Here is a 23,311-nt window from a genome sequence, read left to right on the forward strand (position 1 = left end):
CAGGGAACTTCTTTACAAATCAGTCATCTGCCTGAGTGGAAATACATAAAGTTCACTTCATTTATGTTTTCATCATTCTGCTTTTACTCTCTCTTGAATTCACTTATTCATATATATGTACTCACATACACATATGGTATATCTTTACACTTCAGAAATTAAAAGCTAATTCCAAGCATTCTGGCTGCTATTTCCATCATAAGAAATATGGCCACTTATATGCTTAAACATTGAGCATTAAAATTCTCTAAGAAATAAGTTACATTAAGATTAGGTTTTCTAACTGATTTTCAACATCAGTGATAAAAACTAAAAAAAGTCCAAATATTCAGATTCTTATGTCTAATCTCAACAAGGAAAAAAAGTAAAGATACAGTTATCCAATCAAGTAAAATCTTTACAAAAATTTGGATATTCACAATGCCTAACTTTGAAGGTAGTATTTATAATATATATTCTCTCATTAGGCATTATTGAACTTGTAATTTAAAGAATTTATTACCCAGTTTTTAAAAATAGTGAAAAACAATAGTTTGAGTTGACAGTCTCATCACTTTAACCTATAGAAGTTATTAAAAAGGTGATAATCTGATCACTTAAATTTAATCTAAATATTTTTATAATGGTATTCTTTTCAAGTCAGAATTTTCCTGTGTATATTTTAGATTGCGCCATTCCCAAACAGAAACATTCTCTTCCTGGGCCTGATTTTTGCTAGCAGTCATAAGAACATGAAAATCTAGTTCTTTAGCTAGACCAGATAAGCAAATCTTGATCAAAGACGAGTTAAAAATAAATGTATAGACTTGGCCAGTTATCCCAAATCTAATCTATTCCAGAAGATTAACTACAAAGTAAACAGTTAAACAGCAAAAATGAAGGGAGAAAGACCACCATAAATCAACTGATTATATAATTAGGACATGGAAAAGAGCAAGCAATAAAAAATTTTTTTTAATGAGGATAATGGGTTTTTTTTTTTTTTCAGGAAGATTAGCCCTGAGCTATCTACTGCCAATCCTCCTCTTTTTGCTGAGGAAGACTTGCCCTGAGCTAACATCCATGTCCATCTTCCTCTACTTTATACATGGGACGCCTATCACAGCATGGCTTTCACCAAGCGGATCCGGGCGGCGAACCCCGGGCAGCTGAGAAGCGGAACGTGTGCACTTAACCACTGCACCACCAGGCCAGTCTCAGATAATGGGTTAAATCTTTAGGTGACATTTCTGGAGATGATTTAAGGGAATTAAATTTAAATAAGAAAGAATATAAGCAATCATATAAGATTGGAAAGACCATGAAGAGCTGCCCTTAACATTCTTCATCTGGCACCCCCACCCAGTTCTTTGGGTAAATAACATTGCACATAGGCCCAACCTGAAGAACAAGCACTTAGTGTAATCTCCACCTCAGTTTAGGGCTGAAAACCAATCAGGGAGAAAGAGTGACTACAAACTAGAGTCACTGCCCAATGGAATATTCTGATGACAGAAATGTTCTGTATCTGCACTAATATAGGAGCCACCAGCCACATGTGATTACCGAGAACTTGGTATGTGACTAGTGTGACTGAGGAATTAAAGCTAACTTTTTATTTAATTTTAATTAATCTAAATTTAGATAGCCACATATAACTAGTTAATGGCCATGAATTTAGACAGTGCAGAGTCCTATTAAAGTAGGTGTGGGAAGTAAAATATTGAAACAGAATACACTCAGAGGTTAGAAAAATTGAACTCTGTGAAATTGGCCATTCATAATTTCCTAAACACCATATTCCCTGTTTCTTTCCCACTTCTACAGCTACTTCTGTCTTTGCAGGCTCTTCTATCTACACAAAAACTAAATGCTGGAGTTCATCAGGATTCCATCCTTTTCCCATCCTATATGATCTCCCTAGGAAATTCTTACTTCATTTATCATCTGTAAGTTGGATCAACTGTTTCTATGCCTAATCCTCCAAGCACCAGATTTAAGTAGCCAATTGCTTACTTAACGTCTCTATTTGATGTCCCAAAGGTGGTAGAACACATCCTCTCCTTACATCCAAACAAAAGAACCTGGTCCTTCTGCAAAGTTCCGTAATTTAGTAAATACATCTAGATGCTTAAGCCATAATCCTGAAAGTAACTTTTGATTCTCTTACTTTTTCCAATCAGTCATGAAGTGTTACTAACATTTCTTCCTAAGGCTCCTTTAAATCTTTCTTTCCATCCCCACAGCCACAATCCCAATCGAAGCCAATGTCATCTGTCATTTGGATTACTCCAACAGCCTCTCATCTGACCGTGTGGCCTCTAGTTTTGATTCCCTTCAATCTATCCTTCTCAAGGTTGCCAGAGTGACTTTTTAAAAATACACATCAAAGAATGTTAAGAGGAAAGATGACAGTTAATCATGTTGCGCATAGGATGAATATTTATTACCTCTTCTAAGTTTTCTTCAGCCAATTAAATAATTTCCACTGGGTAAGGTCTCCTTTACCCTTATAGCTTTTGTTCTCATAAAACCTTTAAAAACACGACTTAAATAATCTTTATTAGCCAATATCACAACTTTCCTTTTCTAGGAATCTTGTACTCAATTTCCACCTTTAGTTATCAAGACATCTTAAACAGCAGAGCACACTTTCTTATGAAAGGTTACAAAACAAAACAAAAAGCATTTTCTTCATGAAGGCTCAGGGCATCGGGGAATTACCACTAATAATTCAATGTCTCCATTATAGGATAGTTTTTATTATAGGATATATTCATTATATACTCTAATAGGAAAAAAAAAACCACAAAAAAAACCCCCAAAAACTATAGTTTGGGATTTTTTAAATAGTAAATATAAACAATATAAACAACTATACTGAAGGTCACTAGTGATGGTACAAAATACTTTGTTGGGTCTTTTTGTGCACATACTTTTGTACAAATTATCCATGCCGTTTGCTGTTTTAAAGTTTTCTAGAAGATTAAATCGTAGTGAAGAGTCCTTTCAGTTCCACATTTTTGTGGTTCGATGGCATTATAAAGATTGATTTCATGTCCAACTTCAGTTACATGTAGCATTGGAATTTTTTAAAAGACTCATTGGTATATCATTTACAAATACTTATTTATACTGAATACCTTACTACAGAACGACTGACTAAAAAAGTAAGACAATTTAAGATAAAGTAAGATATAAGGCCAAAATAATCAACAATATAATTCAGGTTAAAAGTACATTTTCTGAAGGCTGTTTACACCTTTTGGCCTTGAATCATAATTCAAGATTGCTAAGTATTTATCACAGCAAAAGCCCTGTTAAACATGAGTGGAAGCCTGAGCTTTACCAGGAGACAAGTCAAAACTGTTAAATATTGTTTTTCAGATCCTATCATTTTTGCAGTGTTCTACCTATGCCTTGTAAACTGTGTACTGTAAAAATTATTGTGTATCTAATTAACAAGTCCTGACATGCATCTTAAAATATAATCTAAGGGTATTATTCATCATACAAAATACTTTGTTACATTCTTATCTAGCAATTACAAGACATCTTTCTGAACTATTAAAAATGAGTCTTGAGGTGAGAAAAAAAAATTATATATTAGTATACTTATCTATCAAAGACAAATATTAAAATAAATAAATGATTTGAGCCATACACATAACATTCCCTTTAGTAGTGGACACTATGTTTTAAGCACTAGATGGATAGACTTATTGAATAATAATTTCTACAAAATCATGAAAAGAAAATGGTAGAGACAACTAATGCAAATGCTAGTTGTATATTAAGCCTGATCAGACCAGTGGAAGGTTAAATTCTCCATATAAATAAAGCCATTAATGATAAAAGGTAAATTTAGATAACATACAAACTCTAAATAGTGGTCACTGATAAAGCACCTACAAACTCTAATTATTAGATTTCCCAAGTAAGATCACTTTTAGTAGTGCCTATAACATATAAAATGCTTATGTCATTTAAATATTATTTAATTGTTATTAGGATTGTTAGGATGGAGCTCCAACAATTAACATGAAGATCAAATCTCCCCACTAGCCCAACTAGAATTATTATGCAAATAAGGGGGAAAAACTCCTTCCTCAAGACTCTTCACTTCCATCTGTCAGAAATTTGATATAATATACTGATTTTGTTAGAACAAGGCACTTTACTGCCATCTGCTGAAAAATCGTCATAATATACAAATCTATGATGTAAATAAATCCCCCCAATATGTAGTCTTGCTGTACACTGTACAATCTGCAAACCTGTACATGATAGCCCTGCCCGTCCTACTCTCAATAGTGGACACTATTCCTACCAAACATTAAAAAAGTCCTCAATCTGAAACACTATAAACTACTATCCAGTTGAAGTCTTGATCACTAACAGGTATTTACATTCAAAAGAGTTTACATTTAGAATGTATAAGTCAGTGAGATAATTATGCAGTGCATAAAGTTTTTTTAAGGGTGATAACAACCAACTTCAGTTTTAAAAGTTAAAAACCCCTAAAAAACCTTATTTATATTTTAACTTATATTCCAAAGTTAAAAATAAACCCACAAATGTTTCCTTAGAATTAGTGTTATCAGGTTTAGAAGGCATTCTATTCAATAAAAAAAGTACTGATATCTATTTTATAAAACATTCTCATAATACTTTAATGTAACATTCAAGATACTCCCTTAGATACCAAATCAGTATCACCACTCTAGCATATGCAAATTCTCAGAGATCTGATAATCAACCAAAGACTGTCATATGTTCTCCAGTTGCCCCAATTGGCTTGTAAAGGCTAAAACTAACCAAAAGAATAAAGCAAGAGAAAAGTTTTAGCTAAGCTATTTGGTATACAATCTTATCCTCTGGTATAGGCAGAAGGAAAGTTTTCTTCACAAGTTATTCATTTCAGCTAAATTTGAAAATTTCAGGAATTTATTCTTCTGCTTATTTTGAATCGTGTCATTTGCTTTCATCTAATTTTAACCACGCAAGAGCAACTATATATCCTGGCTTTCCAGAGACAGTGTGTGGGATGGCTGTTGGCCGAACATAACAATTGATAGTGCCTCCTTTCCATTTCAAAGTGTTCCATTTTATACCCTTTAACCAGGACATTCTTATTGATAAAGGGAAATTCTGCAAGCTGAAATTTGGGCTCAATAGGCATGGCTTAAGCAATAACTGAGATGAAAAGTAAAAATTGTAACAAAAGTTAGAGAAAAGACTAGATAAATTGTGATGTAAAAGAGTTTATCCATTTTAAATGATTCAGGCTTTACAAAGAGATGACTTAGAAGTATGCAATTACATTTTTAGAACTCATTCCAATTGCATCACCCACCTTTTAATATAAGTACAAATAAATTTTTGTGTATTTTCTCCCCCGAGAGTTTCTATCTTCTACTGTTTCATTTATATCCATCAAGTCCATAAGTTATTTAGCATCTCCCCCTTCTTTCTATATGAAATAACCATTTGGGATTTAAAAAATATTAAACCACCACAAAAAGACTGTTTGATATTGTCATTGACATTTTGCTGCTATATATTAACAAAAAGCAAAGTTGAGAGCAATGTTTTTACAATGTAACATCCTATGACATTCCTTTTTATTTACTGAGCCTCAGGAAAGACTAAATCTAATTTCTTTAACAGAAAAGAAAATTTTGGACATGCCAATTAGTCCCACTGCAGTTTCAGAGAAAGTATTAGCTCACTGCAGTCATTCAACAATATCCCTTATTATATTCAAACTATTTAAATATCTTGATTTCACAACGATATCCCAATTAGAGAGGCCATTTTAGTTTCTTGTTAGAAGAAGCAATGAAATTTATGGGCTCTCACAAGGTGGCAGCCATAAACAGGGCATATGTTTTCCACTTTTTAAATTTTATAACTCCTCAGCTACATGTGGTTTGCATGTAACAACACTTTTACAGGTAAGATTGTGATCATTTTGCACTTGTGATACAGACTAACATAAATGAAGGCAGGGGACCCAAAATGTTTTAAAAACCATATCTATTTTCAAGAAACAATATTTTTTTCCAAGAAAAGACATTAGGTTACTGCCTTTAAAGTTCAAGTTCCATCATCTTACTATATAAACACACCTGGATATGAGATTTTAAAAAACCACACATACACACAAGCTCTAGGTAGAGCTGTAATAAACAAATTCCTTTTATAAACAAAATTTTAACTGAAAAGCCACAGTAGATGGAAAAAAGAAGAAAGGATATTACTTGGTAAAATCCAGTGACATCTACAATAGTTTTACAGCACATTTAAGCATTCTAGGGTTTTATATCTTCACCTGCCTTCCATTTCTTAGTTGCTCCTTAAAAAGTTGCCAATTATGAATAGGTTCAACCTCAAATTCAGTCCTGAATTTGAGCGTCAAGAAAAGCAAAATAACACTCCAAATTTCTATCTTAATATTATAGCCTTAATTCAAAAATGATTTTATTTAAAACACAATGCCCATCTAAGTGGAAAAAAAAAAAAAAGAAAACCAAGCAGCAATACGTAATTATACATAATATTCATTATATGGGAAAATTCATTATATCTTTTAGAATGATATCTAGAATGCACCCGCTCTGTGAGTCTCTTCAATAATTAAATCAACTTAGACTGACACTACCAAAAGTAAGAGTACTGTATAAGGGGCACACATTTACAATACTGCTAGCCTTAAAAGCAGTAAAGCAAAAGAAAATCTATCAAATAGCACATGCACATCTCACATAACTTCCACTGAACTATCAATGGCTTCTATGCAATGTGCCTCTTTTCCTAACTGTATTAACAACTACTAAGAAAGGAAAGATGAGATTAAAATCAATGGTACTGAACTGAATTGTTTGAAGCCAGTGCCCCAAATGTGGGGAAAAGTGCATTTAGTTCAGCAGCAATATAGCACAGTGTGAAGATATTGTGCTTAGACGCAGATATTCCAGAACTGAAAGATGTACAAGGCAAGTCAAGATATAAAACCATAGTACACTGTTAAATAACCTTGAAACATACATATATTGCAGTGTTCAAAGAAAAACATTCATTTCATTGTACAAGGATAGGGAGAAATCCTTAAAGTTACCTATTGTAGTTTATGATATAATAAATACATATCTATATAGCATTGTATATACATATATAGAATGTGTGTGTTTATGTGTATCTTTTTGTTGATTTTGCCAAATTATTGTTTGTTTTTGTGGATCTGCAACTTTCAGGAAAGAAAATTCCTTTGTACTACAAGTTTCTGTCCCCCCAAACTTAAGAAAAGATATTTACTAGAAAAGGTCTCAATACCCTCCCCCCAACCCAAGACTCACTTCAGATATTTTGCTTCACAATTGATCAGAGAAACACAATGAAAGGAATTCCAGAATTTTTGATTCACCTTGCCAGTTGTTTGAACAAGCAGATATCTTAATATTTAAACGAGCTGATGCAAATTCTTTAGCAAAGGATATAAACTCTAGATTTGACTGATTAAAACAGAGCAAATCAAAACCAAACAAGAAAAAAATTCCAGTGATTTACTCTGACTGTAAACAATATATAAAATTTAAATCTCAAATTTCAAAATAAGTTAAAGAAAAATTCTACCTTCAGGGCCTGTAATACTATAAAGATCTGACAATTGGTAAGGGGAAAATGTGTATGAAAAGTTGCAACAAAATTGTTTGCCCATTATTTTTGCTAAGAGAAAGTATATCTAACTATACTACCTCTGTCCCTTAAGTTTAATAACTTCATAATTTGTTGGCAAATGTTTTAAGCAAACTGGCATATCATATTACACAACAGAAAAACATCCATCAAGTTCAGCAAAGAAAACTTATAAGCCTTTTGTACAGAATTAAAAAAAATCTAAATGGCTATGATTCCTCTATTAGCAGAAACACATAATGTTGTCTTTATAAATCTGCCAAATATATCAATATCTACATAAATAGATACAGATATAGATATGAAACATTAATGGCAGTCTATTTTTGAACAGTGTGTGGGACCAGCAGATTTGTATCAGACCATGGCACGATATGGACCCTGCATCTTTAGGAACTGAATGATGAAAGAAGGACCCCCAGCAACAATCTGAGGTGGAAGGTGACTGAGTGGACAGTTCTCAATACTCATGATTGAAAGCTTGCTGCAAAGAGCCAGCTCAAACGGAAGGCTATGCAGGTTTGGGTTGTCATTCAAATACAGTTCTTCTAGGTTCTCCAGTGTACCTGTTTTAAAAAAATCAAATCAATTACTATTTTTAAAAAAATTAGTTACTATTAAAAAACTTCAACCGGGCATGATGCTATCCTAGGCATTATGTATACTGAATACACATTTCCTCTTATTCCCTTTTCTTAGTTTTAAAACTCTCTACAACCATGGATCTCAAACTTTGTTGCATACTCAAATCAACAGGAGAGATTTTTAAAAGCCTCATGTCTGGGTCCTACTCTATATCAATTAAATCAGAACCTCTTCCTTTATGGTTGGTTTTCAAGCTTGGAGAGTTTTTTGGAAATACACATGCTCTATCTCCAGAGATTCTTTTTGGGACAGCTTGGGATTCATACAGATTTTTTTTCAAAGCTCCAGAGTTCAGTTTATTGTACAGTCAGTACATGCCTATAATCACTTTCCTATTACAGACAAGTGATAATCTCTCCTATTAATAAATTTCTCATGTAGAAAGGTTTTTGTTACTTGGTATTAGTCTTTCACCAAGAGAGTTATCATATATTTGGCAGTAAGTCAAATATCAATTCTTTATTTTTTATTTTCTGCTTGAGGAAGATTAGCCCTGAGCTAACATCTGTGCCAGGCTTCTTCCACTTTACATGTGTGTTGCCACCACAGCATGGCTGATGAATGATGTAGGATCCATGTCCAGGATCCAAACCTGCGAACCTGGGCCACCGAAGCAGTGTGTGCTGAATTTAACCACTATGCCATGGGGCCAGCCCCCACAAAATCAATTTATGTAATCATTTAAAAAATTTGTGTTATACTCTCTTAGGATACTCATACTTTCTAGGCAAACGTCTCAAGCAACTGCATGAGGCGAGCTGAATAAATATATAAGAAATAAAAGTGTAAAACTGCCTCATGTGTTTCCAATTTTTAAATTTCAAATTTTGCAGTATTTGATAGTAGTACATAGAAGACTAATAAAAATAATGGCCACCAGGTAATAGATTTGTTTACGTCTAAGATTTAATTTAATATTCAGAGCAACCCTATGAGAAACTATTATTATCATCCTTATTTTATAGGTAGGAAACTTGAAGCTTAGGGATCCTCGTTTCCTTACCCAAAGCCACAAAGTCAATAAGCGACAGAGCTAGATTTTGAATTGTCTATTTTAATTCAAAACCATTTTTAACCACTAATCTATAGTGTCTCTGGAAAAGCATGGTATAGATGGGAGAACATAACAGCTGGAACTACCAATTTGAGAACTAGTATGTGACCTCAATTGATTAACTCACTTTGTAAAATGGAGTTACAACTTGCACTATCTAAAATTCAAGGTGGTCATGTTGATTATATGAAACAATGAGAATGAAAAAACTAGAAAATTCTAAAGTACTCTCAAATATTAATATTAATCCTAAAACCTCATAAGGTAATGTTCTTTTGGCATAAGACATCAGTAATTTAATTCAAGCCTGTGTAATTTTTAAATGTGGAAGAAATATAAAATAACTCTTCTAAATTAAGGTTAAGCCTATTAGAAATATAAGCATGCTAAAACATTCTCAAAAACATTTTAACATTAATAATTAATATTAATAATTAATTGGTTCCTATGAGGAAACCTAACCAAAAGCAACCAACAAACCAACCAGCTGCTGGAGCTCTACAAAAAAAAAATCTTGCACCTGATGTAACCTCAGCTGACAAAAACAGTAGATTTGTCTTATTAATCTGAACTACTGCTTGAACACACAAGAGCAAATTATTAGCACAGAGTCAAGCATCCAAAGGGTTCATACCAATTTCCTCAGGAAGATGAGTAAGTAGGTTCTCTCCAAGGCCTAGATGTGTGAGATTGGTAAGGTGACCGATGCCTCTGGGGAGAGTGGTCAACTGGTTGTTTGTCAAGACTAATTTCTAAAAGATTAACAAAATAAAAGATGGTTACATATATATTTCCTACAACTGATGTAAATTTAAAATAATACATCTAAACCAGTAAGTTAAATTGACAGGGATATTAGATTGGATAGGATGAGAATCACTCAGTAAGTTTTTCTTTCAAAAAACATTTGTTAGAAATTCAAAAGCAGATACATCAAGTTAATAAGAACATAAAACTCAGCCCTAATGCTATAATAGGAAAATCTATCTGGTCCAAGAATTAGATCACATTCTTAAGAAAAATGAGCAATTTGGAATGCATCCCAAAAACATTAATCATATAACTATAAAATTATCAGTTTTACCTGTAAATCCTTAAGATAAGCAATTTCATTTGGCAAGGATTCCAATTTATTCTCTTCTAGATCCAACTCTCTTAACTTCCTAAGGTTTCCAAGACCATGGGGAAGCTTCTTCAGAAGATTGTTTGATAATATTAGAACCTAAAGAGAAATTATTGATAGTGTTTAGAAACTCATGAAATGGAATTATATATTACCATTGTGTGGCTTAAAATTTATCAAGTAATGCCAATTCTCTAAATAGTGAATATTAAGGATAATGTTCAATTATATAACATAAACATTTAACTTGCTATTCTAAAAAAATCACCATAGTTTTTGGAAATAAAAGAGGCTTTATTTGCTATCCAAAGAACTTGAAAGCAGCAATTCAAAAAGACCCATGCACCCCTATGTTCACTGTAGCATTATTCACAATAGCCAAGACATGGAAGCAATGTAAGTGCCCATCAACTGATGACTGGATAAAGAAGATATGGTATATATATACAATGGAATACTACTCAGCCATAAAAAAGGATAAAATCATCCCATTCACAACAACATGGATGGACCTTGAGGGTATTATGTTAAGTGAAATAAGCCAGATGGAGAAAGACAATCTCTGTACGACTCGACTCATATGTGGAAGTTAAACACATGGACAAAGAGAAGAGATTAGTGGTTATCAGGGGAAGGGGGGGGGGAGTGGGCATAAAGGGTAAAGTGGTGCACCTACAACATGACTGACAAATAATAACGTACAACTGAAATTTCATAAGGTTGTAAACTATCATAAGCTCAATAAAAAGTAAAAGAAAAAGAAAGATTTGGTTAAGTGAAAATTTGTGAAAGCAAAAGGAAAAAATTTAATTTTAAATAAATTACAAAATATCCCAGAAAATTAACTACTTGCACAAAGATTCATATAGTTAATGGTATTTTGATACTAAATAGTTACAAATGTCTATCTAATAGGAAGCCAATTATTTATTCAAAAGCCCTTACAAACCAATATTTAAGTAAGAATTGACTTCTAAACTGCCTATATCAATCCACTGCACTTATTATTTGTGGTATATTTATTACATTGCAAAGCATCCTGCAATATCCTGAGAGAGAAAAAAAGGTTGAGGAAGGTAGTCCTTGTTCTCAGAGAAGTTACAACGTGAGGGGAGAACAACACTGGGTATTAGGGATAAATGAAAAGAGCACTGGATGGAAAGATCTACATAAGGTTCTGGATAATTTTTTATACCCACTTATTTCCTCCAAAGTTATACCACCCATAATAAAATAAACATATACAATAAGACCAAGAAGATAAGAACAGCAGCTGCTATTTATTGAGTTTACTATTTGTAGGGCACTATAGTAAAGGCATTATGTGCATTATCACATTTAATCCTAACTACAACTTTATGAGAAAAATACTAGATACTATCCCATTTCACACTTGAGGAAACTGAAGCTTGGGCAGGTTAAATCCATAAATAAAGAGAGATATAAATGTAATTGTTCATACAACTCAATAGCAAAAAAACAAACAATCCAATTTTAAAAAATGTGCATAGTATCTGAATAGACATTTTTCCAAAGGAGATATACAAATGTCCAACAGGTACCTGAAAAAGTGCTCAACATCACTAATCGTTAGAGAAATGCAAATCAAAACCACAATGAGATATCACCTCACACCTGTTAGAATGGCCATTATCAAAAAGACACGAGATGAGTATTGCCAAGCATGTGGAGAAAAGGGAATCTTTGTACACTGTTGGTGAGAATGTAAATTGATGCAGCCACTATGGAAAACAGTATGGAGGTTCCTCAAAAAATTAAAAATAGAACTACCATATGATTCAGCAATTCTACTTCTGGGTATTTACTCAAAGAAAATGAAAACACTAACTCAAAAAGATATATGCACCCCCATGTTCCCTGCAGCACTATTTACAACAGCCAAGCTATGGAAATAAACTAAGCGTCCACTGACGAATGAACAGATAAAGAAAATGGGATACACAGACACACACAGACACACAGACACACACACACACACGGGGCGGGGGGGGGGAATATTATTCACCCATTAAAAAGGAATTAAATCTTGGCATTTTACAGCAACATGGACGGACCTTAAGGGCATTATGCTAAGTGAAGTAAATCAGAGAAAGACAAATTATCATATGATCTCAACCAGAGGTCAGGGACAGAGGGGGCAAAATGCGTAAAGGGAGTCAAAAGGTACAAACTTTCTAAGTCATGGGGGCGTAATGTACAGCATGGCAACTATAGTTAACAATACCATATTGCATATGAAAATTGCTAAGTGAGTAAATCTTAAAAGTGCACATCACAAGAAAAATTCTGTAACTATGAATGGTGATGGATGTTAACTAGACTTATGGTAGTGATCATTTTGCAATATATACAAATATCGAATCATTATGTTGTACACCTTAAACTAAAATAATGTTGTACGTCAATGATACTTTAAAAAAAAGTGGAATTGTACCCAGATCTGTTTGCCTTCAAAGCCCATGCTTTTAACCATTACATCATACTATTTCACCTTACTAAATAAAAGAAATTAGGCTTTTTAGATTTTATTTATTTATTTATTTATTTTCCTTTTTCTCCCCAAAGCCCCCGGGTACATAGTTGTATATTCTTCGTTGTGGGTCCTTCTAGTTGTGGCATGTGGGACGCTGCCTTAGCGTGGTTTGATGAGCAGTGCCATGTCCGCGCCCAGGATTCGAACCAACGAAACACTGGGCCGCCTGCAGTGGAGCACACAAACTTAACCACTCGGCCACGGGGCCAGCCCAAGAAATTATGTTTTGTAAAAATATGGATACAGAAGAAATTTAAAAATATATATGTACTATTAGTAAGCTTTTTCATCAAAAGGATGAAAATTCTAGGGACTCAGAGGCAGAAGAAATCATCTTTGACTGAGGAGGTGACAATACGATGGATCTTTAAAATTTTTTAAAGAAAAAATTAAGGGGATGAGAGGAGGGCATTGTTGATATTGGGAACAGTAAGACTAAATGTATAGAGCCAGAAATATGCATACATTCGCAACAAAGAAAATAATCTATTTAACTAATAAATAGAAGAGTAGGTGGGTAAAATAGGCCAGATTTCATATGAAGGGTTCTGAATGCCAGTTTGAGGAATCCATAATAATCTTGGTAAACAATGGTGCAGAATTCTTAAACAGAGCTAAGGGAAAAAAATATGTTCTAAAAGACATTAGTTTTAGAGACCTTTTCTTTAGAAGGTACTTTACAGCACTCAAATCTACCAACTTTAATGGGCAAGAGTAACTCAGAAGCATTAAGCCCAGATTAAGTCAACATCTTATCATCCTAATAGGGTTGTATGTTTAAGAGAGCTCTAACATCTCTACTTATGATCTTCACCCAAATAGAAATTGCTTATTTTAATTGGAAACTTTATAAGCGAGATAACTGTGGAAGGGTCTAAGGAATTCTAAATGCTCTTTTATACTCACCTCAAGAGAAACGAGGCCAGACACATCCTCAGGGATCTTTGTGAGCTGATTAGTGGCTAAATTCAATTCTACCATACTGGTCCAAGTTCCAAAATCCAAGGGAAGTGATGTCAACTGATTGTCCTGGCAAAGATAAAAGAAGCATCTGAGGTAGAACTACAAAAACAAAGCACCATATATACCTATCTATGGAAAGAGAATTTCTAATTAATCAAAAAACCTTATTCCCTTTTTTGATAACCAAATATAGAAAGGAAAAAAACAACAAAAACTCTAAGCTTCTAAAGTTTTTCATAGAGTAATTAGGTTTTTATTTTGAGGTTACACTGAAAGTTTTTCCCTATGTGATTATCTGTATTGAATATGAAAAAATGCAGCATACAGACCAACACATCTGATTTCAAAGGTCTCAGTGATAAATGTGATGTTTTCCCCATTTCAAGAAAAAGTACAGAAATCAGTGAGTAAAATGTAGATGCTCATGAGCACAGTGGAAGAGGAAACATCTAATTATAGCCCACAAGGAAGCTAGATAACCTTAGCAATTCTAGAGATGCTGAGCAATAAAGTAGAAGAGGAAAAAGGTTTGATAAGACAGTAAATCGTTAAAACACAAATTAATTATCCACAATTTTACTTTAAAAATCCATAAGAAAAGATGGTAAGAACATATTTACCATTGAATAATAAAAACAGATGATGGAAGAGTGTGATCCTAATTTTGTTTAAAAATTATATATAGTTATACATAGGAAAAAAAGTGACATATATGCCAGCGATTCACTATTTTTTTTCCTGCTTCTTTATATTCACTTATAAAACATATTTTCATCATTAACAACTCTTACCACACTGTTCTGTCTTGGGGGTACTGGTATTGAGAGCGGACCATCAGTACCCCTGTCCCAGTTGAGTATCGATATATGCAATATGTTAACAGTGATCTTACCTCTCAGTGGGGGAATTATTTTATGTTCTTTGTGTTAATATGTATTTTTTAAATCCTCTGCAATGTACATTAATTGTCTCATTTTACACAAAATCATTCATAAGAGAAATCCCAAGTAGCAAACATCCATTTGAAAACCAAGTTTTTCTTGTACAATATTTAAAATTATTACCTAATTATTATAACATTTAAACTTATTATCTACCTATGCCCAAACTACTGATAGTTAATAGTATGATAAAGCATTTTCATTAAAAAAATTTACTACTGGTGCTTGTATGAAGAGGAAAATGTCAGTCTTCATTTTAACTTCTTTCAAGAAAAAGTTTTGTTAAACAGTTGTCATTATCTTGAAGAAAAATTAAGGCAAAGCTCTATGTAACTTTATTATTTCACTGAAAACAGCAAGCCTAACATATTACAATAACATCATATCCATAAAAATGAGTAATCAAATACAAAAACTAATGAACACCTCGACTGCTCTGTTCTAAGCTTCTTATTACAAACTGAATATTCAGAATTAATGTCATTACCACTGCTAAATCTCATATAACCAGACTGACTAACAATAAATTTTATACTTGTTAAAGACTATAAGATTATCTTGAATTTCCACTAGTTCACTTATTATATACTTCTGAAGAATTACTGTAAAAGATACATATGTTTATGAACAAGTATAGATAGAATCAAGAAACTGCACATTTAGACTGTAATTTAAAGAACCACGATTATGTTGAAATGGTTTGTCAAAGACAGAAGGACAGAAGAAACACTATACCTGGAAGCTGGAAACCTAGGTTTCCTGGATTCCTACCGCAGCCATGAATTAGCTATGTGGCTAATTTACTTATCACCTTTGGACCTAAAATTTGTTCACTACAAATTAAATTACTGAACAAATCGTTTTTCATTTCTTTCCTCTTTTTGCAATAAACTTTTTCCTTATTATGTGAAACTCATTCACTGTAGAGAATATAGATAAATAAAAAGAAACTAAAAATCACCCATAAATAATTCTCATATTCAAAGATAAATGTTATATTGTGGTAAACAGTGGCTATATGTATGCATAAAAATCTGTAGATATTTCATAAATAATTAAGCACATTAAAAATGGCTTTTAAAAACTATGGGTGGAGAGAGAGTCTTCCATGCTTTAACTTTTTCCAACTTAATAAATTGAGACTATTTCAACTGGTATTTAATATTCTTCTAAACTAGAGTATTATTTTTAATGGATTCATAATAGTCCATTGAAGATACAGTACTTTAAAAAAATGAAGTCCCTATTAATAAGTTTGTACCAATTAAACAGAAAGCTCTGCAATAAATACTCCTATCATTAAGCTTTTATGGACATCCAAGATTATTTCTTTAGGACAAATTGCTGAAGGTATGCACAGTTCTAAGACATTTGTTATCTGATAAAAACTGCCCTTAAGTATCCGTAATATCAGTTTAGACCCTGTCAGCAAGAAACAAGTACCCATTCTCCACACTGATAGAGAAAGCATAAATATTAGAAGTAGTAGTCATAGTAGTTTTTTCTCCTCCAACACAAACAGAAGCTTACCTTCATATTCAGCTTACTTAATACTTTTGCTCTGGAGAAAATTCCAAAAGGAATTTTATTAATTCGATTGTGTTCCATGTTGAGGGAATAGATGGTGGAAAACTGAGATGGACCACCTACTGGATATAACTGGAAGCAATTTCTAGCTAAGGTCAAGCTATTGAGTTTCACAAGACTTGATAAAAGACTCTGTGAAAAAATGAAATAAACATAAGAATCAGAACTGTAACAAGCCTTATTCTGTAGAGTACAGAGCAGCAGTCCCAAACACAAATGCCTTCAAAGTGCCTTGCAGGTAACAAATGAAAGAGACTGGTTGGGCTGGTTTTGTAATGCCTCATCTAGAGGGACAGTCACTTCTCAGCTGTAGCTAATTGTTGCCTTGCAGGGATGTGGAGCTAATGTAGTTGGATTTTCTGATTTTACAAGAAATAGGAAATTAATTTACTTATATGAAATCTCCTGATTTTTATTTTTTGGCTTCAATTTATTTTAAAAATTCTATGGCGTAAAAACAAAAATATATGCCTATGGGTAAGAGGTGTGTCCTCAGTGGCCAATTTGAGACTTCTATAGAGCAGAGACTTTGGTATCAGACAGTCCTGGGGCTGAGTCCTGGCACTGCCACTTGTTGTGTGACCATTCCTATCCAGGTCTTTGTCAGGTCTTTAGAGATAAGGTACCTATCTCTAAATTATTATTAAGATTAGCAAAATGCCTAGCACAGAGTAAGCTGTTATTTAGTAATTTAATGGTTTGTTTTAGGAATATTAAATTCAGAAGATGATAATACTTCCTGATATTGTATAATACCTTGCTTTTCCACACAGTAAAATCCCTGAGGGAATATGCATCCATCAAACAAGTATTTACTTAGCAAACAACCCCATAACCCCTTACTTCAGCCTCCTATCACGTAACCACAGTGCTAGGTGTTTAGGTATTATAAAAGAATCTCTGCCATTAAGAAGACTGAACTGTATTTAGAGAAATAAAGCACACAGATAGGAAAAAGAAAATAATATATAACTGTATATAATCAATAATAAATTGTAAAGAATAGGCTCTTGCTATTCAAAGTCTGGTTCAAGGAAGAGCAGCATCAGCACCCCCTGGGAGCTTGTCAGAAATGCAAACTCTTGCTGGCCCGGTGCCGGTGCTGAGTGGTTAAGTTCGCATGCTCCGCTCAGGTGGCCCAGGGTTTTGCCGGTTCAGATCCTAGGCATGGATCTAGCACTACTCCTCAGGCCATGCTGAGGCAGCATCCCACAGAGCACAACCAGAAGGATCTACAATTAGAATATACAACTATGTAGTGAGGGGCTTTGGGGAGAAAAAGGAAAAATAAAAAATAAAATCTTTAAAAGAAAAAGAAACGCAGACTCTTAGCCCCTACTTTCACAGAATCATAATACGAATCTTAACAAGATTTCCAGGTGATCTACAGGTGATCTACACGCTTATTAATGTTTGAGAAACGTTGTACAGGCTATACAATAGTTTTGAATCCTGGCTCCATAACGATGCCTTATTTTATAGATTGTAGTGAAGCCTTTTTGAAGAGATAAAATATATTAATAACTTTAAAACATCTAGCATATAAGAAGTGCTAAAATTTTAAGTTCCTTCTCTATTTAAATTCAAAGAAAAGAAGAAATACTGGAATAACCGGAAAAGTAGGAAGGTGGTTGAGAGTAAGCTGGATCTTGAAGGATGAAAAAAATCAAATATTCAGAGAAGTAGAAGAAAACATTCTAGACTGAGTAAAAGCCCAAGCAGGGAGAAAACAAGCAGTGTGAGGTGTGTATTTTAAACAATGTTCAAATTTCAGTTGTCCACCATGAGGAAATTGAAGACTTAGTACCTGAGGCGTCAGTTGATTTGCAAGGCCAGGTAAAGGAATGACATAACAATATAACTGAAGGTATAATCACACGGCGAACTGAAACTTGTTCTTTATAGTGAATATTAAGAAGCTACTCTTAACATCTGTCTATTGGTATACACATATAAAAGAAGAGTACAGATAAGAGTGGTGAGAAAACTGCATTGCAGTCAATTCAGAAAAAGAAGAGTACAGATAAGAGTGGTGAGAAAACTGCATTGCAGTCAATTCAGAAAAAATGTCTATATCCTACTTTACTGAAAACAAAGGAGTTCTATTGAGTCTCATGGCAAAAATGTTATTTTTATTATTCTCACAACTGACTTACTTCTCCAAATTGACACTCTTCTATGAAAAAATAACATCTGAGAATATCTGAAAGAATATTCAAGGCAGCTCTCCAACCTTTCATTCTCAGATCATATTGTGAAGCTTTGGGGTTGCTTATCATTGCTTTAAAGTCAGATACATCTGGGTTCCCATCTTAGATCTACTTACCAGTTTTGTGACCTTTGATGAATTAATTAGATAATCTATCTCTCACCATATTCCCAGAAAAATATTTAGGGTAAGAAATTTACCAAAAACATGACTTCTCAAGTCTTATTTTCCTACCTATTTGATGAGAATACTCTAATAACTAGTAGGATTATAGTGAAGATTTCAATGGGATAATATGTGTAGAGCTCCTAGCCTTATGCATTGAGCATATGTACTTAAATTTAAGTTCCTTTTCCTTACGTGTTTATGTCTACATTAAAGCAAGTCCATTTTCAGATAGTCTTCAAAAGAAAAAGTATATAGTCATGCCAGCTCTGCTTTCAGGAATATAACGAGCCCCAACTGAAAACCACTTTCCTGATTTTTCTTGTCTAACCCAGCTTGAATGTCTGGCTAAGCGCTGTCTCATGGATTTTATTGATTTCTTTATTGTGATTATAAATGCAGATAATTACACATCTGCATTAGGAATATGCTGCTTCCAAAGCACATAGACTACTTTTATGCCCTTCCCCCAGCCCCCCACTTTTTTTGGTGAGTAGGATTGGCCCTGAGCTAATATCTGTTGCCAATCTTCCTCGTTTTTGTTTTTTGTTTTTTTTCTCCCCAAAGCCCCAGTACATAGTTGTATATCCTAGTTGCAGGTCATTCTATTTCTTCTATATGGGATGCTGCCACAGCATGGCTTGATGAGCAGTGAGTAGGTCCACATCAGGACCAGAACCAGCAAACCCTGGGCCGCCAAATCTGAGCGCATGAACTTAACCACTCAGCCACGGGGCCAGCCCCTAGAGTACTTTTAAATAAGACTTAATGCTTTCCCCTATTTGGACAAGGGCAATCAAGGGTTTCCCTCATAGCTTCTCTCTGAAAACAGGCCAGTTTAAATAGACACGCTCATGTATGTACACCCCTTCTTCCACAGCCAGACTGACGAGGGCTGCCTTCTTTATAATTCTCTTATCCAAAATAAATCCTGACTTACTTCAGTCACAAAACATTATATATGAAAGTATTTAGCATAATGTCTGTATCCTAAGAGGTATTCAATAATTATTATTGACAATAAGACTGGATATATAAATAAATTTTAAAATTTCTCACTTCGTGAAACTTGATATAGACTCAAGTCTTTATATTTAGGCATACTGACATTGTAAAAGCAGTGGATCTTACTTAAGCTCACAAATCACACTCTAAAAGAATCCCAACAAGGTCTAATTAATGTGCTAATTGTTTGCCTTATTGTGAAGATGAATCACTGTTAGAAAAGGGGATGACATTAAACAGTAGAACCTCACCCACTTTGATCATTCTAACCACTATCAAAGAAAGACAAAAATCCAGATAGTGTAGCTATATTCACAATCTGTGGATTCTATTCCTTATCCCACTTAAACTGTTACTAACAATTGTACTCTTTTTCTTCACAGGTAAGATACTGTCATAGTTGTTTTAGTAAACTGGTCCAGTCTAGAAACTGCAATCCTGGGAAACTAATTTTTGTACTCTGATCAAGCTGTTTTCTGAAAACCCAAAGACCCAGATTAATAGGAACCAAATTATAGGTCCACTTTATTTTTGTATCCCTAAGAAATAAATCAATTGAATAAATTTATTTTATAAACTCATTGCTACAAGTCTATAGCTTCATCTACTCAAACTGTTCTTTATAAATCAAAGCATAAGCCTGAAAAACATTCATCCAAAACACCTTTATTCTTAATTCAAACACACACACACACACACACACACACACACACACACACAGGAAAACTAGCAATAGTCTAAACATAATAGGGCCACTTACATAAGACATTTTTAATTGTTACAAAAAAGACTTTGGAAAGTTCAATCAATCCTTAAGTCTACAATTCCATTCTTTTATTTATTAGATTACTGCAATAAGATATTATGCTTGAACAATCATAAGCAAACATACAAGTTGTTGGGTATGCTAAAACAGTAGGGAGTGAAGAAGGAAAGGCAGAAGTGAAAAAGTAAAGTTGAGAAAGATAATTAAAAAAAAAAAAGAGTATTGCATCTTGCCCAATCAATCTCTAAGCAAAATAAGTGAAAATATTTTTTTCTAATAGAAACAACAAAACCCAAATTAAAAATAATGTGTTAAAAAAATAACAGATTTTGGTGACTGGTATATGCTAAAGAGGGTTTAATATTATTGTATAAGCAGGGTAATAATTTGGGTCACAGGAGTGTTGCAGCTAATACTAATCTTGATAATAAATAGTGCCTTCTATGTAGTTCATTCTTCTCATTTATCATCTTTCTACAGTACCCTTTTTTTTAATAACTTGAACTCAGTGAGGTAGTTGAGTTTTAAAACCAGCCATACAACTTTTACGTAATAGCCTTTATTGCCAGTTCGAAAAATGACATGAGAAAGATTTACATGTTGCTAAAGGGAAACATAGCACACTGATTTTCCACCTTGGTTTCTCCCTTCTGCACATTAAAAAATAAATAAATAAAATGTTTCTATAATCATACCTATTCTTTTTTGGAATTTTTCTCTTAGTAGTGGCTACATATCCATAGCATACTCATTATTTAAGCAATCACAATCATCAAATTAGTTACGTAGCTGTAAACACCCACTGGTCTTTCCTTCATTATCTTATAGACTTGTTTCAAGAGTTTACCCTAATCCACTTCTTACCTCTGGTAAAGTAGAAATGTTATTGTTCTCTAAATTTAATTCTTCAAGTGCACTGCATTTTGCCAGTGATCTGGGTATTGCTGACAGTCTGTTATATCTCAGACCAAGACGACTTAAACTGGACAGGTTTCCTGTGAACACAAAAAAAGGAATTTATTTTTTTTAAAATCTGATGAGCCTGTCACTGTACCAAGCTATCCACTAGCTATTTATGAATTACTGTGAAGTACTATTTCAGCAAGATCCTTAACTTCTAGTACCAAGGAACTACACACTAGTCACTGTATCAATTAGGATGAAATTGAAACCACTTTTGTGTCCACTTGTCTTAGAGAAATAATGAAATACACAGCTACAAGTCAATTTTAAAAATAAAGAATTATTAGAAAGTATTGGCATACTTTAATAACAAAATAACTTTTAGATAAGGCCTAACTGAATAACATCAAAGTAGTGCATATTTTAAATTTACAATAGTTATCCCATTTCTATCTATGTGATGAGGATGCAACACAGAACAAGTAGTTACATGTAAAAACATATATGTAATTTTGAGAAAGAAATTTCCAAATTTCTAAAATGGTATTATTTAAAATATAAGATGCACAATTATTTTGTAAGATCGGAAAAGTTCATTATTTTTCATGAGTTTAAATATAAACATTCCAAAATATACCTGAAAAGCTGAGCTGATGGTAAAAACTTTCTCAAAATAATAAAAAAAAATTACAAACCAAAGTGAAAGTTATAGCCTCTCTTATTGTCTAAGCATATGCAGCTTGAGTGCAAACTAACCACTATGGAATACACAAAAAAAGCAGAAAAATAGGCATTTTCTAGTTTTATTGTCAAGACTACATGGCAAGCTACATGGATGAGTATGATGATATCTGCTATCATAAAAGGTTTAAATAAAATTTAATTTTCCAAACAATATACATTAGAAAATAAGTTCATTTTGTTACCAAAAAAAAAAAAAAGGTAACAGTATTGAGATTTTAGTTCAATGTATGTCTTTGTCATAGCTAGTTAATTCCTTTTCTGACTTCAAATTACAGCTGTTGCTATAAGATTTTTAGATGGGCCAGGTTAAAATGTCAAATGTAGCCTCTAGCGTTAAATTAAAAAGTATTACCAGTGTTAGAAATTATGGAAGTGGATGCCTATGTCACAGTTAACTTTCTGGAGAAAAATAATTTGATGCCTTTTGACTTTCAGCAATATTCTGATGTTTGTCTATTTCTTTCTTTTTGCTTTGACCATTTTTCAAGGAGCTGTATGAATAACTTCCTTTCTTAGATGCAACATTACTATAATACTTTCAGAAAACATATATTAGCCTATAGCATAAGTGAAGCCTGGAGGGCAGTCACTATGCTTCATACCCTTATGTAGTTATCACTCATCTGCATCTTTCCCTCTTGCTGAAGAAACCAGTTGATTTAAGTTATAAGAAATGACTAAATGGAACTAATTTTTACCCTTTAGATTTTCAAGGTAAGAATTAGTCATTGGTAATGAAAATACTTCGATAATTCTATACCATAAATTTAGCCAAATACAATGCAGAAAAACCTAGCAACCATTTCAATTCCGGCAATTAGAACTATTCCTGAGTTATGCTATACTTATTTATATTACTTTCCTGTAATAATGTTTGGAAACTAGCCCAAGAGTTTGCCGGTTCTGATTAAAAAAGATTTCAACAGGCAGAAAATCAAATATACAAAAGCAATAATAAAAACTACCACTTAGCAA

At 33.2% G+C, this 23,311-nt stretch overlaps 1 protein-coding gene across 7 annotated transcripts in view; it reads right to left on the reverse strand.

The window, feature by feature from the left end:
* Positions 1 to 6,001: 6,001 nt before the first annotated feature.
* The window catches only part of SHOC2 (SHOC2 leucine rich repeat scaffold protein), a 97,382-nt gene continuing 80,072 nt past the window's right edge, over positions 6,002 to 23,311 (reverse strand). For all 7 annotated transcript variants that reach the window (XM_070632790.1, XM_070632784.1, XM_070632795.1 and 4 more), the window contains 6 exons: positions 21,554 to 21,684; positions 16,488 to 16,676; positions 13,960 to 14,082; positions 10,461 to 10,598; positions 10,011 to 10,128; positions 6,002 to 8,243 (listed from right to left, as the gene is read on the reverse strand). In XM_070632790.1, the coding sequence (XP_070488891.1) occupies positions 8,035 to 8,243; positions 10,011 to 10,128; positions 10,461 to 10,598; positions 13,960 to 14,082; positions 16,488 to 16,676; positions 21,554 to 21,684 (908 nt within the window). In that variant the 3' untranslated portion in view covers positions 6,002 to 8,034. The remainder of the gene's footprint in view (positions 8,244 to 10,010; positions 10,129 to 10,460; positions 10,599 to 13,959; positions 14,083 to 16,487; positions 16,677 to 21,553; positions 21,685 to 23,311) is intronic.

The sequence above is a fragment of the Equus przewalskii genome, chromosome 1 (assembly GCF_037783145.1).
Source record: "Equus przewalskii isolate Varuska chromosome 1, EquPr2, whole genome shotgun sequence".
Classification (NCBI taxonomy): Eukaryota; Metazoa; Chordata; class Mammalia; order Perissodactyla; family Equidae; genus Equus; species Equus przewalskii.